The 20,079-nt window shown below is 36.1% G+C and overlaps 1 protein-coding gene across 1 annotated transcript in view; it reads right to left on the bottom strand.

The window, feature by feature from the left end:
- LOC122814496 (integrin alpha-M-like) overlaps positions 1-20,079 on the bottom strand; it is a 935,681-nt gene that overhangs the window by 840,356 nt on the left and 75,246 nt on the right. The window contains exon 4 of the mRNA XM_044087070.1: positions 10,671-10,777. Within this exon, the coding sequence (XP_043943005.1) occupies positions 10,671-10,777 (107 nt within the window). The remainder of the gene's footprint in view (positions 1-10,670; positions 10,778-20,079) is intronic.

Below are 20,079 nucleotides of genomic sequence, written 5' to 3'. Positions count from 1 at the left end.
GTCATCTTTGAATATAAAAACATTATTTTCCAAAATAATTTCTAGGAATAATGCTAACATTTCTATCAAGCTACAATCCATAGAAGTATACTTAACCAAATAATTCTGCAGACTATCAATCCCTTTGTCATTAGGTATAACTGTGAAAAGACTAAGAACATCAAATGTTGGATAGATGCTATTGTGTACAAGAAATTGATAGGATATTACTTTCTACCAATAGCATGAGACACACCAGGGCACGACCATATTTTTCTAGCAGATGCAGCAGTGTTAGTTTAGATGTCTGTAATGAACAACAAGCTAAGAAGACTCCCTTTAGTATACCTATTTACTTTACAAGTGATGTACATTGCATCAAAGCTATTGTTGAGAAACAGTGGGGAATTTTGGGAGTGGAAGATGAGATTAGTAATGTTGTAGGAATAAGGCCGAGATTTAGGTACAAAAATAGGAAGAATTTGAAGCAGCTATTATGCCATGGTCATAGGAAGAGATATATAAATTCCACCATGAATACTATACCCTGTAATAGTTGTAACCAATGCTGTTATATCAACAGCATTAATTATTTTGTACAGCCGGTCACAGGTAAAGTTTTTACCTTTATGACAAATACTGATTGTAGATCAGAGAGTGTGATATATCTTGCTACATGTGTCTCCTGCTCTGCATTTTATATTGGTAAGACCAACAGGCAGCTCAGAGAGAGAATTAGAGAGCACACTTATAAGATGAGAGTAGGAGATGTTAATAATGCTTTAGCTAAACATCAAAAGATGGCAGGGGATTCACACACTTTTATTTTTATGGCAATACAGGACATTAAGACCACCTTAAGAGGGGGAGACCTGGAAAATTACACGCTAGAAGTAGAGCTCAGATGGATTATACGATGCAGAGCAGACCATCTGCCTGGACTCAATGATAAAGTCAGTTTACAACCAATATTGAAAAGAAGGAGGCTTGGTAGGAAATCTAAATTTTAAAAAAAGTTTTTAAAGTGAATAGCTTCAACTTCGTATTGTTGACTGAACATTTTTATACATGTTTCTCATGAGTTTTGAAGTATTTTTATGAGATATGTTATATTTAGTTTGATGTTTAGCGATGTTTTTATGTTGTTACATAGTGCTTTGAAAGTTTGTATAAACTAATTGTTTAATTGAGTAATGCCTTGATATTAATTGAACATGGTATATAAAGGACTGTCTTTTTGCTGTATGGTTACAGTCTGATGAAGCCGTCTAGGTGAAAGCGCTAACTGTGTGCAATAAAGAACGTTCCGTTTTTACTCCTTCTCTTGTGAGATTCATGCTGTTTGTCAGCTATTGCTTTGAACTGCCATTTGTTCCTACTGAAGATAGTGCAACTAGAAGTTTTTAAGTGTTGCCTTTACCGCACGTTCCTGTTTATGAGACTATTGCTATTGACTTTTATCATTTTAAAAGGAACGCTACTTCTCTGTCGGAACTTCTTTGTGCTTTGTTTTGTTATACTCAACTATTTAAATAGTCAATGATATGACTTTGATCTTATGACATTTGACTATTTAAAAAGTCAGTTTTATGAAAGAGATCCAGGATTAAAGGATCCTTTCTAGCAAGATGTGATAAGTATGGCATGTCTTCACTACCCTTTTCACTGAACAGAGGCAACACAAAAGGGTATCCAGTTTCCCCTATACTCTTCACCTGGCTACTAAGACCCTTTCAGCTCACATCATTGTAGGCATTGGGGGCATCCTGATCTCAATCTCCAAGTCTCACAATTCTGCTTGAGTTGCATATGACAGAGTCTTGCAGCTAATGAACATTTAGTATAAAATTATGGATTATTTGGAAGGAATTCCAAGTTGAAATGACACCATAAAGGTCTTCTCTTTTCTCATAAATGACTCATGTAGGGATCTTTCTCTACTTTATTAATAGACATATTATCTATACAATTACTTATACATAAATATCTTAAGTACATGAGTGTTTGCCCAACATTACAGTCTTTCTCAGCCACTCGAGTTTGATGATAGACAATTCTTAGAGGAGCTCAAAAATTCCATACAAAGATAGAAATTTACCTTTTATAGATAAGATTTTAGCAATTAGGGTGTTTTGTCTTCTAAAATTTGTTTTTACAACTAACTATTTGGGCCAGCTATAGTGATCCCTACATCCAGTGAGGTGCAGAAAAGAATTGCTTCTTTTTATGGGAAAATTTCTAGGAGAAAATTATTTTCCCCTATTGCCAAAAGAGTTTAGAATTACCTGATTTCCAAGCATATTCCCCCAAAGTACCAGTCTCTCATTTAATTCAAGCTTGAGACCTTCATCAACCCATTCGGCTGATTACAGAATTGAGCATTAGACATTCCTTGTTAGCATTTAGATGCATGACAAACAAAAACAAGATGTGGGTATCAGTAAGCATAGAAGAAAATTTAAGAAAAAAATGAAGGGCACTAATTTGGGTTTGTGTGAGGGAATATAGGAATCATATAGATATGCCATAGACAACAAACCTATTCATTGGGACTTATGGATCACATATTAGCAGGATGTTTTGGGTCTTTCTAAGGGATCATTGCCATCTTTCCTACAAAATGTGAAAATTAACATTATGTTCCTATTCGTTTTTTGCAGTATCTATGACTACGATCCCTACATGGTAGGCAAAATAGTTCCAAATTTCTACAGAGTGATTTAAGAATCTTATTTTAAATGTCCATCACCTGTTTTAAGGTACCTGGAGTGCCATGTAGATCAAAATGGAGGATGCTGTATTGGAATAGGCCAGCAAGAGTTAAAAAGGGCATTTTTCCATTAGCCTTCTCCATCAGAAGAGTTTGTCAGTAGCCTTCAGTCAAATCCAGGATAGTTATATAGGTATAGGTATATTAGGCATGGAAATTAACCATCTCTAATTATCAAGACCCCTAGTTACAACTGCCAGACTTACCTCTGTTGCTTCTACCCCATTTCAGGGCTTTAAAATGTTGACATGGTGCATTTGTTCAGCTCATCTTTCCCCTGTCTGTCCGACATAATAATTTACATCACTTAGCTTTGCTACAAACAGATGTGGCCCCTGCCATTTTCCCAAGATCCCTATCTGCACAGATGAGACTAATGCATGGTTTGTGACCTGAAATTCACTATTCCTTGCATTTCTGTTATATATCTCTTGTTGGTCAGCTTGCTGCCTGTCTGTGTGCTCTTAGACTATGAGTATCCCTACCTCTAGTCTGTGTTCTATAGTAATATAATGTCATAATAAGGACATATGAAATAATGCATGATGACCACAAGGATCAATCAGAGGAGTTTAGAAAGGATTGGGAAGAGAGACTGAATAATTAATTCACAAAGAAACAATGGGGACATATGTATGGTACTCAAATATGCAACAAAGTCTAAAAGATTTAGGATCTTTGCCTGGAAGTGTTTGCAATGATATTGTTATACCCCAAGAAGACTCCAAAGCATTTTTCCTCAGGTAGATGGCAAATATTAGAGGTGTAATGGAAAGGAAAGAGATAATGGGAACATATTTTTTGGGAGTGTGATGAATTGGCAGACTTAAAAAATTCTCTGCAAACTGCTCTAATAGAAATACTAGGTGAGCAAACTGGTGTAACTACAGAAATTCTTTTTAAACTATGATACAGAATCTGAATTGCCTAGGCATAGTAAGGCCTTGCTGAGTTTAAATGCGGTGGCTGCCAAAAAAAAGCAATTATTAGAAAATGGACATCAAAATCTAAACAAACTACATTAGAAGTAGTGAATATGGTAACAGAGATAATACAACTGGAATTGGGATCTTTATAAAAGGGAAGGAGAAAATTACATAGGAAAAAAGGGAATTGTGGGAACAATACATATAGATTAATGTTTTTGAGGGGGGATGAGGTTTAAGGGAAGGCAGGAATTGAATGAACTTTGAACTGAGAATGAATGGACAGATCGTAATTGACGTATAATGCTTGTAAATGAAATATGTTAACATCATTTGTTTATATAAATGTCAGATTGCCTATGTCATAAGTGATAATTTAATATTTATATATATTTATATATATGTTGTAATATACTTTTGAGTGGGACCTTTTCTTTTCCCCATATTTCCTGGGCAATATTTAAGTCTCATGGTATGCTTGCTAAACAGTAGCTCAAAAGAGGTAAATGTTAATACTACCCATGGTACTTCAAAAAGAAGGCTAGTTAGCAGTTGGTCCAAATTCTTCTTTTCTTCTTTGGTTACTTTTCTTAACATAGACTTCAATATCCTATTGAAATGCTCCATCAATCTATCAGTTTGAGGGTGATACACTGAGGTCTTGAGCTGTTTAACTTTAAAACACTGAATAATAGAATCATAGAAAATACCAAACAACTGGGTCTTGTGGCTATTATACTTTGCCAGTATCCTCCTTAGACCTTACCTCCTTTTTCAAGGAGCATCAGGCCACCAAAATCAGGGTTTAATTTGTCAATACCCATCTGGTTGCTTAAATCCCTTTTGAAGGAAGATTGTGAATTAAATTGCCTATTTTGGAGTAGAACTGTGTTCCAGAGAGGGGTAAGCATTGTGAGACTACTCTGTCTCTACACCATGCTTTGTTTATTTGCTGAACCCAATTTAGATCACTTGTGCTTATATTAGTAGGAGATATAAGAGGTCTTGGAAAACTAAATTCCTAGTGACCTGAAAACAAGGCACAGATCAACCCTAATAACTCTATAATATACTGGATATAGGGGCAGTGCTTTCCACTTCTCTTGATAACACTCGTCTTTTAAATCTGTGATTTTTCTAGTAAGGAACCTCTTAGATCTTTCTAATTCCTTGATATGTCTGCTAAGATACATCTCAAGAGGTGTAATGTATTTGACATTAGGTCCAATCAATGCAGAATATGGAGGAGTAAAAAATTCCTTGGATGTAGATGAAATACATTTTGTAAATCAGTTGTGCCAGGTAAAGATATTACCACTGTTGCAATCTGAAGGTCAAAGGCAGGTGTATTATTTACCTGTATCCCAAGGTATCTCTCCATGTTTTCATCTTGAAAGAGAGCATTATCTAAACTAAAAGATGGATGAAGAGATTGCTTACCAAATGCAATAATATTGCACATTTTAGCATTTAGTTTTAACCCATTTTTCCACACCAGTTGTTGACGTGTGAGTTCCAGTTGGAGATTTGATGTATCAGAAGGCACTTGAGGATGACACTAAGTCTGCAGTCTACAAACTTGGTTATCCAGAGATCCTCACTTGTAATTTTTAATTTTGTAATTATCACCAAATGTCAGATCTATTACTAACCCTAAAACCTTTAAAATAGCTCTCAAAGACAGCCTCCATAATTCTTGGTCATACTCTTGCAATGACTCTACATGACTTCTGTCTACTAACAGTCAGTTTTCCTCTCAACTTCTACTACCGAATTTCTTCGCACTGACTTCCTACCTGGGGTCATTTTCCACTCACTTCCTACCTGAGTTATTTTTTTCATCCTGTACATGTTTCTATACTTTTCTGTTTCTTTTTTCTTTCTCATTTGCTACTGTTCATACTCCATTATCTTCTTACATATTATATATTCTTATTATGCTGTTTTCTTTGCCGTGGTGGTGCAGTGGTAGCATTGTTGTCTCACAGCAAGAGGCTCTCCTGTTCGATTCTCGGCTGGAGCGACTTCTGTGTGGAGTCTGGATGTCCTCCCTGTGGTCGAGTGGCATTCGAAAGACATGCATAGAATGGGCGTGCCTTTGTTGAAGGTTGGGCATTGAGCTGGCACCTCGGCATCCATAAAAAATCTACTGCCAATCATTAGCGGACCGAAGTTCCACTGTGGCAACCCCTAACCAGGAAAAGCCAAAAGAAAAACAACAACATTATCCTATTTTCTTTCTTTAGGACTGATTTTAATTGCGATACATTTGTACTGTGTATTTCTGAATTATCATATAACCCAGAATGACACAAAGTATGCAGCCATTTGTTGAAATAGGTGATCCATTATCTTACACATGAATGGGATTCCTTGATTAATGAGTATTTCTCTAGTTATCCCCACTCTGGAGGACAGTAAAACCAATACCTTTGGTATAACTTTGGCATTAGCTTTACATAGTGTGATTGCCAGTACTTACTAGGAATGATTATTGGACTTGACTAGTGGTCTAATGATATCAATGGCAATCTGCTAAAAAGGTATCTCATTGCAGGTATGAGAATTATTTTTTGAAGTCAAGGTTTAAAGCTGTTTTCTGGCACTCATAGTATTCTGCAGAAAACTCTACTGTTTTCATTATACCTGGCCAATAAAACCTGGCTAAAAACCTTTCCTCTGCTTGTCCATACCCAGGTGCCCGCCAAGCACATCACTGTGTGCTAGTCTTATACCCAAGTTTCTGAGGTGTGTCTGTATCAATAATTGATACTCTGCTTCCTCTTTCTCTTTATTTCCCCTTTACATCAAGTCATTTTCTATCTCAATATAGGGATAGAAAATATGAGTACATAAGGCTAGGTCCTCACCCTCCATCAAGGTCATGATTTTGCTTTCTGACTGTACTCAAAGCCTCACCCACCCACTGGATCTTTTTAAAGTTTAATCAACTCACTCAGAGGTCAGCTTAGTCAGAGGCTATTTCAGCTAAGTCAGGGGTTGAGGCATATGTGTGTTCTTCTGGAAGTACAGGCACTTGGTTTTAATGTAGGGATGCAGTCAAGGAGACCACTAAGGAGGCTAGCTGAAATTCCCAACTGCCCTAACACACTGTCTACTTAAGTGACTTGCTCAAGATCAGATAGTAGGCAGATGAAGGATGAAGGAATCAAACCCTGTACCGTTAAGAACTAGTTTGGTAACAGGCCATAGCCTTAATCCTCTGTGCTAACTGCCAAACTAAAGAAGCATATAGCCAGACAGGGACTTGAATCTGGGACCCACAAATTAAAAGTATGATGCTCTACCAACTTTTTAGCCCTTTCTTTTTTACCGGAATGATAGCTCTTGCCAATACTCAGTGTAACACTCCAGCTGTTCTCTCTTTTTTACAGAGCCCCCATTCTTTTTTGTCTGAATCCTAGTAGCTAACCCTCCCTACTTTTTTTTTTCGAGTTTCTGTAAGCAGCTTCCTCAGTGTTTGCTACCTGTTCTGTGTCTATTTCTGTTCCCTTGTGGCTTTTGGGCACTTCAGAGATCATACACTACTCAGTGGGTGTTTCATTTTCCACAGCTGTACTTGTTATTTCTACCTTCTGCTTACTGTCCTCAACCTTTGGTTTGGTATCACTCATACTCAGTAGCCAGACTTTACCTTCTGGAAAGGCTGTCCCTGCTTGTATGCTCAAATATATCCTTGTTCCTTTCGGGCTTTCTAATGCAACTCCTTGGCTTTTATTATACCCAGGTCTTTTACTGCTCACATCTGCTGTTGGTTCCCCTTCCCCTTTTTCTGAAGAAGCCCAAGTTAGGGCTGTGAGCTGGTTTTCTTGAAGTGCAGTCCTCTTAAGTGGGTGATAGGACTTATAAAAGTTACTATCACTTCCCACTGCCTCCACAATTCTTTAATGTGAATAAAGTCATTCTTAATGTTAAATGGGATACTAGTGCAACAGGATGTAGTTTCTTGTCCACCTGAATGATCGCTTCTTTCAAAGCTGTCTTTATCATAGCCTTCTGTTTGCAAATATATTGCTCTTTTATAAGAATGGACATATTACTCAGATCTATCAACCTTTGCAGTTTCTTACCACCCACTAAAATAGAGAATTAATTTAGCAGTTGAACAGTAACAAAATGCAGTTTCAACCATATTAGCAGATGTCATATCACATTCCATAGGTTCTACATTATTTAAATGTGTTTTAAGCAATTCTTAAAGTTTTATCGGAATTATCATCACATGATTCATTTATAAAAGCTCCACAAATTTAGGATAATGAGTGAAAGATGGAAGGGAATCTGTACCCCCCCCCCATCTTCATCAATGGGATTAGAGGGCTCATTGAGTAGATCTATATGTTTCCTTTACACATTTGGCTTTTAGCTACTCTCAGAGATAACAGGTTTATGGAAAAAAATGAGGACACGTGGCTATGTTCTGATATCATGGTGTGACAAGCAATAGCGTCTTGGACCCTTTGCCCTGCAGCTAGACAAGAGGGACAGCCACAGACAAAGTTAGAAGATGATCTGCAATGGCAGGTAGAACTGACATCTGAATTGGGGAAGATGCCAAAGACAGCAAATTCAGAGATGCCTGCAGTGGCCATATCATTACTGATGTAGCATCATGAGGTCATGAGATCCCATGATGACATCAGCACTAATGGCTAAAGGGCTGACCCAACTCAGACTGAGACTGTTGCTCAAAATCCTGCTGCTGAGCTCATCTCCAATGCATTAACCTTGATTGACAGGTCAAAAAATGTCCACTGACACTGTTTCATAGATTCATAGGTCTATAGTACAGTAATGATCACTAGGGCCCTTATAAACCTGGCCTCGTAACCTGAATGTGACCTACAATGTTTATTTATACTATGGAGTGATTTAATAACTGCCTGTGCCCATCAGAGACATAGGAGCCACACCTGGGTGAATTTCTGATTATCTATTCATTGGTCCAAGTTGTGTTTAAATAGTGATAGGGAGGAAATCTGCTTCGCATGGAAGGTAGAGTCAAAACCAAGGGAATCAACACTGCTGGTTCAGAATTCAACTGACCAGTCATTGCCTAATTAGTGGACCCAAGAGAGGGCCCATGAATGCTGTCAGTAAGTCTTCAGTCATTGACATTGTATGTGTTAATGTCATCATCATCAGTACTAGCACCAATATAATGAGGACCTGTGAAGAAAGTCTGGAAGACCTGTAGAATAACAGAAAAATGGAGAAGAGGCTCATGGAAATTGTTGGGTATCAGACTACAGTCATTTTTTACTAAGTCCATAAAATTGTTTCCACCAACTTGTTATAGTCAAATTACAGCTGAGGCAGTGGAGATGTTAACCCCAAACTGGTCTATAAGTATCACTGAACAATTTTGCCTTTTAAAGAAGTTGGCTTGTTAGGTTGCTGATCTAAAATAGAATATCTTTACATCAGAGGACTTTGTTCCAGAAGAAATGGTTATGACAATCAGCTTTGAGGTCACGATCAAAGCCTTCAGCTCCAAGATGTTCTTCAGGTCCAAAGAAATAACGTCTTCAGAAGAAATGTTTCTTTAAGAGATAAAACGTTTATTTTATTTTCTTAGAGTATTAGGGTTAAGATCTTATACCTTTCATTTTTATGAACAGAAAGCCATATCCCTAGACAGAACATGTATTGCTCAAGCCTGTTCAAAGATAGAAGAATCCTGTGACTACACTGACATTTCTTGAAAGCACAGTCCATTTTTGAAACAATAGCTGCTAACACAGAGTAAATCTAGTAAGCCATAAGTAAACAACACCAACAAAAGGCTGAAAAGGACAGTGAAATGGAACAACATCACACCTATAGAAAGGTGGAAAAAATACCAGTGTGTCGTGGGAAGTAATAAAATAAAGAAAATTTGCTATCTGGGAAAAGAGTTAGCTGACTGACCTAGAAAGAAGTATAGGAAGTAGCCCAGGAGGGGTGTGAGGGGCCATCTCTCTGATGCCCTTCACTAATGCTTGGCACAAAATGTTTTGAGAGGAAGGTTCCAAGCAGTGTATTATGGGTAAAGGGGAGGGACTTATTTGCCTGATAAAATTTAAGATGCCAAGCTAATATAATAACTAATTGAATTAGTCCATTGTCCTGTTGTTAATAAGGACAGACCTCCTCATGCCAGATCCAGATCTAAAATTCTTATATTTTGTCTTTTTTATTTATTTATTTTTTTTTATTTAGAAAAATGAAAGCCCAGTGTGAAAGACAATCATGACCTTGCCTTATTTTTATCATTCAGTAAAACAGTATAGCATATTTTGCCATGCTGTTCTACAATTGCCAAAAATCAAAACAAACACAATGGACAGTTTCTGTTTTGAACAAAGTTTACATTTGTTTGATCAAGTGCCAGACTACAATAATGATCATCTAAAATTTATAGTTAGTATAAACACAAAATTGCACTATGTGATTATAGTGCTAGTTTTCAGTACAGATCCATACAAGCTAATAAAACTCCAAAGACATACTGTAAATGCATTCTTCCAAGATGTCTGTAGGTAAACATGCAGTGAGGGAGAAAGTAGAGTGTGTGTGTGTGTGTGTGTGTGTGTGTGTGTGTGTGTGTGTGTGTGTGTGTGTGTGTGTGTGTGTATCTGTGTGTTTATGTGCACATGTGATACGTCAATTATTGTAGAAAGTTCAATTCTGCTTTGGGAACAGGGCATGAGAGTTTTTCCAGTGCCCATTAGGTTATACACAATGGGGGCCGGTGAAGTCCTATATTTTGTACTAGGGTATAGAGTTACTGATCAATGTGGAATGTTAGTCTGTTCCCATATCATCTTACAAATTGTCCCTATATGTACTGTAGTTCAAAAGCACCCACGCCTCTATTTTTCCTTTGTAATATGCATGCTCACTCAGTAGCTGTATTGCATCATTTCTCTTTCTATTGCAAATCAATCAACTTCTCTACTTTTACTACTTTTGGTAAACAAACGGATACATACCATTTACGTTTATTTCGCTGCATTGTCCTGCTGAATTGTAGTTGCAGGAGAAGATCTTCCCTATTCTGTTTTGTAATCCCTTCTCTAGTGGAGCAGAAACAATAATTCTGTACAGAAAAGAAAAATAAAATAGATGATTCATTTTTATGCGTTAAAGCAAGATATAAACCAATGGTTAATAAAGACAAAGAAAGAAAACACTTGACTATTTTCCAAGATCACTGGCATTGTGGCAGAATATATATGGAAACTGATAATGCTGGGTTTCTCAGACTATATCCATGTCATGGCAAAGTCAATACCAAATATTCTTCCACCACGATAGAAGGGCAATATGGTCTGAGTTAAATGTGATACAGGAGGAACCCCTGGAAGAGGCTAAAAGATTAAGTAATGTTGATATTGAATGCTTACACTTTGACATGGATAGCTATACTCCATTATAGAATGTCATGTCTCTGGTTAAAGGAGGAAAATGGCGGACAGTCCGCCATATGTTACTGTGGGGGTGGGGATGAAGACATTACAAACACATTTTATTGTGTTTGTTTACAAGGGCAACCATGTTGAATTGTGAAGAAAGTATATTTGCTCTCAACGGAGAGGTAATGTTGATCCTGAGAAAAGACTAACCTGCTCCTATTCCCCATAATTATGATGCCTGCTGGTCTGGACAAATGCAAAATGAATAACAGTTCCAGTAAGGAGTAAGTGATCAGGGTCCGATGTCTAGTTAATCATGTTACTGCTGAGAAATGTTGAAAAGCAATGCCTAGCTTCAGGAATACAACAGCTACCTTTTTCTGTGGCTTAACCACATAAATCCCAAAGTAATAAAATATATTCAATATTTTCCAAAAATACGAGTTAATCAGTTTTCATCTTTCAAATATTCACCTTTCCTGTGGATTCTTTGGTAGTCGGATATCAACAGCACAAAGCTTTTTTTCTTCCTCAGGCAGCATTAGTTGCCTTGAAACAAAACCACAGAGTTGTCTAAATATGTGTTTGCACATTTTCTTTTACAGTGTGCAGGCTGGGATTAGTGCACAGGCATTATTTTTTATAGTGACTGTGTATTTCTAAAAATTTCTGGTACTTACCTTCAATGCAGTAAGCTACATGTCAGGTGTGAGTTGCCAACAGGACAACTGAGTTTTCACACTACTGCTTTAGAAGCTTCTTTTCTTCCAAGCAAAATCTTTTAACTATATTACATGATGGAAAGCAACTACATGCATTATTCTGATTTTCAGTGATCTAGAAATGTGCTATCAGTGCAGAATAACAAGCCAAACTCTGCACAACTATTTGCCAAATAGGTTGTCATTTCGTCTTAAAGACTGTTGGAGCACATAATAGTTATCTGCTGATCTTTAATATGAAAACATGATGAGTACTTATGTGCATATTGTGGACAGCACTGCAGATGAGACGCCAGCCTTTATAAACTAAGATCAATTACTCTGTACAACAGCCTAAAAATGCACACTCTTCCAAACAACATAAAGTCTCATGTCCTTCACTCAGAATAAACACAAAGTTCTACCAAAATGGTCTCTGTTAATAGGATTCCTTAATTTTGTTCCCTGCAAAAGTGCTATCTGAACCTTTTCTTATTCACATCCTCCTTCAGACTTCTAACATTAAAGACACTATATTCAAAATACTATTTCCACCCACATATCTTAAGTTTAATTTGTACACTTTTGGGGACACATGGATTTTTGCATTAGCAATTTTGCAAAATATAGCAAGAAATAAATTTTAAAAATTATGTATTTTAGATAGTATTGTTTAAAAAAATAACAATCCCCATAGAACTTTGTAAATAGTGTCTAAGACAAACTGTTTCTGAAGTGGAAAGAGAACAGATATGAACTAGTTGTGCTGAGCACCTCACTGAGGGAACCATCAGAAGTAAAAGGTGAGATAACTACCCAGAAGGACGTGAATTTTATATTAATAAAAACTATTTCCTGAGTCATTAAAATCATTACAGAAATGTGAACTCCACAGTATAACAGTCATGCAATACTCCTAACGATAATTGTTCTCCAAATCATTCACATGTTAACTGCCATATTCTGAGCAACTATGCATGTCAAACTTGCAAGTGAAATCTACACTAACACATATTCAAAATATTTCTATAAGTACTGTCCAAAACTACCTCAAATGTATTACAAGACATTTATTTTTCAATTCAGCTATTACACAGTAACTGAAGAGATTGGTTACTGCCTTCTTGTATATAATACATGGAATGCCAGTAAGCTCTCAAAACCATTCTTAATATGTTTTCCTCGTCTCCCTTTTTTCTTTCAATAAATATGCAAATATTGTAAGTAGTTTCTGTATTTAACTCATTGTAACTTATTCTAATGTCCATGCACTGTCTTATATCTGTTTGTCTTGTAACTGAACTTACTTGTTCTTTACTTAATTTCTACGAACTATAACCTGAAAATATATGCATTTGAACTGTCTGTAATTAATTGTATGATTATGGTTTCTTCTCAAGGCTGAGTCTGAAATGATCTAAATAGATAAGACTCTAACCTCATCAACACATAATAATTAAAATAAATAAATAAATAGATAAATAAATAAGTAAATTAGCTTTGAACTAAAAGCAGCACTATTGCCAGTAAACAGGTTCTGCAGTCACTACAAAAATGTGGCCCTGGCAATCCCATCACCTTACAGTGACCCACATCGCCTTCCTGATAACCAGCCAAATGACAGTTAAAGATATCAGGACTAAGCATTATGACAACAAAACAAGGGTAATCAATTAGACAAAATAATTAAAACTGTTAAGAAAAGGCCAGCTAAACAAGCCATAACGTCAAACCATTAAATTGAAATTTTAGAACAAGATCCGAATTGCTTGCATTAAATGCCATTTGCACTAGATCTCATGAAGTGAATTAGAACAGTCAAACCAATAAGTGGCCCATCCTTAAATATGGGACCCATCTAAAGCTGCCTCCCTCCCTCTGCTTTTATTTCATGAGGGCATATGATCATAGGTCATAGGTTTGTAGCTGATTATTAGGCTAACTACTGTAAGGGTCTTTTTAAGCCTAGCTATGTTTTCCAAATGTATTGGATGGGTATTGAAACAACTGATTTTATAGGGGGGATAGTCTAAGCACGAGTGCTCATTTCTTTACAAGCTTCTTATTTCTAAGAGACAACAGACAAGGGTAAATTTATGATTCCTCATCCACTGATTCAAGTTGTACTTGAATAAGTGTGGGGAGGAACTTTGCTTCTCATATGGCAAGCCTCTTCAAGAGAAGGAGTAGTCTCTTAGACACATGCCACTCCATTCCCTATGTCTTATTTATGTTACATGTGAGGTTTAGGTCCCTAGATTAGGTGTTTCTGACACTATTTGTTTTCAGATGTGCAACAGTTCCATAAGGTTTAGATCATTGTTTGCTTTGAATGCCAGGCATAGATCAGCTCTCAGCAGTCGGTAGGAGACTGAATACAAAGATAATCCTTTGAGGAGGTCTGCATAGGACATGTTGCCTAGAGTTTTAATTCTTATGTGAGGAACCTCTGGATGCTCAAGCTCTCCCATATGCTTGGTCAGGCACATACTTAAGGGGGTATTGCTCTCAATGATTGATCTAATGAGGGTCAAGTGCAGTAGAACAATGACGTCTTCGGACCAAGATGCCATATCCTTATTTATAAGTTGTTCAATGTAAATATCTCCAAAGCACACAACAACACCAGAAAGTCAACGTATCAGACAGATACTCTCCGTCACTGCCAAAACAGAAACGCTTGCTGGCACAAACTCGAATAAGGCACACAAGTAATCCAACGTGATTTAATCACCCACGAAGAAGAGCAACAATGTTTCTTACAAACACTTGTGACGGTTAAGCACTTTCATCCGCAAAAATGCAGACTTCTTCAGAACTATGCCAGTTCATGTTCTTAATCTTCTGTGGTGTACTGGTATCTGATGAAGTTTTAAAGGATTTAAAACAAAAGTGCTAATACACCTACTGGATTGTACTGTATTTTTTCGATTAAACCTGTGTTTTACACTTTTATTGGCTTGTACTGCACTTCTTGAGCAACATTTGAAATTTTACGGCTTGGTTTTGGACTGTTTGACTTCCAGCAAAAAAGATTTTGATGTATTTGCATGGCAGACTGATTTCTATGGTAACATTAAGGCATGGTGAATGTACCTGACAGGCAGTACACCACAGAAGATTAAGAACATGAACTGGCATAGTTCTGAAGAAGTCTGCATTTTTGCGGATGAAAGCGCTTAACCGTCACAAGTGTTTGCAAGAAACATTGTTGCTCTTCTTCATGGGTGATTAAATTACGTTGGATTAATTGTGTACCTTATTCGAGTTTGTGCCAGCAAGCATTTCTGTTTTGGCAGTGACGGAGAGTATCCGTCTGATACATTGACTTTCTGAAGTTGTTCAATGTAGAATTATTTCCTTACTACAGTAGAAGCATGCTGGTCGGGGTGTCACAAGAAAGTATGAAATTTGCCTAGGAATAATTCCCAAAAGTTCAAGAGTTTTATTTTGAAGGAGATAGATTTATGGTCTGATCTGACTAGTGAGGATGTTGAACTCAGTGGGGAGGGGGGGGGTAAACATTTCTCATGTTGGTGAGGACTAGGTTAAATATGGTGACACCCCTAGTGGGCATAAGGACTAGCTGGTGCAGCTCATTCATGTCAACAAAGTTTAGGAATTTGGCGTCTGCAAGTTTGAGGTCATGCATGGCTTCAAGTTTGTAGTAGGGTATTTAAAGGGTATTTAAAGTCACCCATGATTATGTTGCTGGGTAGAACAGATAGTGACTCAAGTTAATTTAAGTAAGCAGATTGGATTTCTTAAGTCACCAGGGGACCTATGGCTCACAAAGATATGGTATGGAACTTTACTTATGGTCACTTGTATGTGGATGAGCTCAAATGCATCATACCGCTTGACCAGCCTAGAGGTATATTTGCTTTTCATGTAAACTGAGACACCTCCACCTTTTGTCCCTTTCTGTGTGGTATTTGGTCTAAATGTGTGCAAGGCATTATAACCCTGCACTGCCAGGGTGCTGCCCATGGCTTTAAACCATGTCATAGTAACTACACAGATGCTTACATTTTCTAGGGTTTGGAGAGCTTGCAGGGAATGAAGGTTTTTGTGCAAACTCCTGGCATTGAACAGTTTTACCTTTAGATTATTCTGTGTAGCTTTAGCAATGTCAAGATTGTTTTTAGGTTAGCAATGCCTAAATAAGATGCTATGGAAGGTGGATACATTTTTAGCTAATATTCAAAAGCCTAGAGGTGCTAGGTCCAGACCTGGTGAAGCAGCGTGGTCTGTTCACCATATACTCCCAAGCTGACAAATACTGCACTTACTTTAAATGACACCAAAACTTAGAAATTTGTGAGTCAATTATTTTTTTGTTCATATTGTGGCATCATCCTTGGAGAGGGTAGAATACTGATCAATGCTAGGCTCATACCAGCCTAAGACATGCAATCCAAGAGCTCTGTAACGTCTCTCTTCATATAGTCCACGGAGGTATATTTCATGATGTTTATACCCACATATTCTATGATGGAGTCTCACTGGTACTTGTGGTTCAATGTCCTGAGGTTGTGCATGATCTGATAGACAATTAACAGCGCAAAGCTACCAACCCATGAGCCAGACTTGTCTCATTTGTAAGGCTGTGGAAAGAGAAATCATGAACATGATAAACAGTCTCCTTGCTTAGCCTAATGAGTGGGACATCAGTATATATATATATATATATATATATATATATATATATATATATATATATGGGTCTAATGGGTCTAAACTAATGTCTTTTGGCTTTTCATGGTTAGGGGTCACCACAGTGGAATTCTGGTCCGCTAATGATTGGCAGAGGATTTTTACGGTATCAAGGTGTCAGCCCGATGCTCAACCTTCAAAGAAGGTACACTCATTCATGCACGCACTTACCTGCATATTTTTAAACATCACTGAAAGTACTGTTCATTGAACCATACTTTGTTGAACTCGCTTCTACGAAAGTGCATTCCAACGAAAATGCACTTTCGTGGAATAAAAAAATAAAAACTAAATAAAAAATTAAAAATAACACACTACACAGTATTATGTACTTTGATATTCTCACTCTGAGATCGCACAAGGGTGGGGAAAAGGCTATGATCTCAACAAGACTTTCCTTAGTTGTACATCAACAGTATACGTTTATGTACAACTAAAGCCACATGTAAACAGCATGTTTTTTTATTTTGTTTTTTTTTTGTTTTCTTTACCGAAAGTGCATTTTCAAAAAAATGCACTTTCGCTAAAGTAATTTCGACAAAGTACAGTTTGATGAACCGTACTGTCAACAAAACAAATAGGACACACACACACACACACATATATATATATATATATATATATATATATATATATATATATACATATATATATATATATAGCTCTCTCTCTCTCTCTATATATATATATATATATATATATATATATATATATATATATATATATATATATATAGATATATATTTACAGAGAGAGAGAGAGATATGTATATTCACACACACATATACACACACATGTATATCTATATATATATATATATATATATATATATATATATATATATATATATATATATATATATATATATATAGGGTTCCTGCCATCATTTAATTGCAGTTTGAGTGTCAGGGGTCAGAATACTGAGTCCAAAACATCACAATGATCAATTGTGAGTATGTTAGAAAGTCAATTTGGCTTTGAAAGCACTGAATTTAGATATTTTTAGTTAGAGTGGGCATGTGCATTAGGACAAGTGTCAGGGTTAGGTGTAGATGTCTGTGATGGTTAGTGTTAGTATTATGGATATAACTTGGTATCTGGTATATTACAGTGTCAGGATTTCTACATACTATGATGTGGTACATTTGCTTTCTATTTTCATCATTTGGCTTTCAGTAAAAGTACATTCGAGTTTTATGTCTGACACACACACACACACACACACACACACACACACACACACACACACACACACACACACACACATATATATATATAGATGGCTACAGCTGTTTTGGTGGCATGATGCTTTAGTTGTGGCCATTTTTTTTGTACAAATGGGTACTGGTGAATAACACTGAGTTATGCTATTGTCGAAGTTGATGTATTTCACTTGCATTGACATTAAGCAGTTGTGGAGTTACTATAGTTAAGTTCCACTAGTGTGAGGGTGGTGTCCACGTGTACAATAGTTTTTATTTTGTTTGTGCTGGATCAGGAGCATTATGATCATAAATGTGAATGTATTGCTTATATCTACGGGCATTACATGTCAGTGTTTTGGCACAATATTATGTGTTGCATTCCATTTTTCAGTCAGTACTATTAAACTCATATAGCTATATATGTCTATTTATCTGCACATATATATATGGTTACAATTTATAAGAGTGAATACTCATATGAATGTCTTTTATTGAAATTATAAAAAGCAAACACTCAAGAGCAAGCATTCTCTTTATTGGTAGTTTTGTCTGCAGCCATTTGTTTGAGATTGCATTGCAGCATGGTAAGGGAATTTGCACTTAACCCACTGTTGTGTGATCTTGGAATTGGTGTATATAATTATCAGTGTGGGGGTGCAGGGGGCTTGCCCTCTGTAGAAAAAAAAGTTATTTTAATTTGTCCTATTTCTGATCATGTTTAATTTTTTTTACATGCACTCTCTTGAGTGTTTGATGAGCGTTTGATGTTTCATGATACAATTATATATATATATATATATGTATATATATTTTAATTCTAAAATACCAAAGGAAGACTGCAACATAATTAACCACAAAAGTTAAAAAACAACGTAACCAATGCAGTTGTATGCATCTGCCAAGAAACAGCCTCAATGCAAGTATACTCTACCTTTAAAAAATCAAAACAATATACAGTTTTTTTACAAGTGACTTCCCCGCACCTTCTGATAATTACATATACAGTATTATTTATTTATTTTTTTACTGCATGTGGCAACGGGTTTAGTTGTGCATGCACAGCCGAGTGCTAGCATTTATGTTGCTGACCTTTTTAAGTTGACAATATCATTATTGACATTGTGATGCATTCACTTATTGCAGGGAAAAAAAAAATATATATATATATTGATAGATACACACACACACACACACACACACACACACACACACACACACACACACACACACACACACAGGTATGATTATATAATCAATATAAAATAAACACAAATCCGTGATCATTTTGCATCAAATATAAAATGATCAAAAAATACAAAAATTAAAATCATATATTTTGCAGGGGGCAAGCCCCCCTGTTTCTACCACTTTCCCTGATAATTACATATTCTAACTTTGCTCAACAGCAGGATAAGGGCAAATTTCTTACTCAGCTGCAATGCACTTTCATATAGAAAGCAGTCAGCAGGTGTAAAACCATACACACAGAGTGATAACTTTTCAGAGAGTTTGCTCCTATTTAACAGCACAAAAATAGTTTTCTCTTCTGAACATTACAGAATTAAACCATATACATATAGGTAGATACACACTTGCTCACAGACATTTACATGCATATAGTGGCATAATGGCTATTTTACTTGTAGAAGTAATGAAGATATACATTGTGATAAAAAGCTAAAAGTCGTGCATACATATAGGCAGTGTACTATGGTAGTGAAAATGGCAACCATCTGAGATGTCAAGACCTACAAAACATGGAGAATGAATGGCCCAAAAGATGGACTTGCATATATCAAGTCCAGGTTGTCCATTTCTGAAAATACTCCCTTTTCTCTGAGGTGTGGTGATTTCAGAGTTGGTATATATACATATATATATATATATATATATATATATATATATATATATATATATATATATATATATATATATCTGTGTGTGTGTGTGTGTATTTATTTTTATATATATATATATATATATATATATATATATATATATATACACACACACAGATATAGATATATATATAAATATATATATATATATATATATATATATATATATATATATATATATATATATATATATATAGTTCCCCTTTATAATCTCAAAATATTGAAATCTCGAATTTCAGTATCTCGAGACTATAAAGGTGAACGTTCAAAAACCCAAAACTGTAAAATACAAAATATCGCACATAAACACACCATACACCACACAACACATACACTATCCTACCCACACTATAACAAATCAAACAAAAAAAATTCAGAAACACAACAACACAAACCAACACACCTATACTACATATAAGCAGGAGGGCAAGCCCCACTACACCCCCCCACTTATATATACTAACTC

The sequence above is a fragment of the Protopterus annectens genome, chromosome 10.part0 (assembly GCF_019279795.1).
Source record: "Protopterus annectens isolate FY-2018-M chromosome 10.part0, PAN1.0, whole genome shotgun sequence".
NCBI lineage: Eukaryota > Metazoa > Chordata > Ceratodontiformes > Protopteridae > Protopterus > Protopterus annectens.
This window is presented reverse-complemented; position numbering and strand designations above follow the sequence as displayed.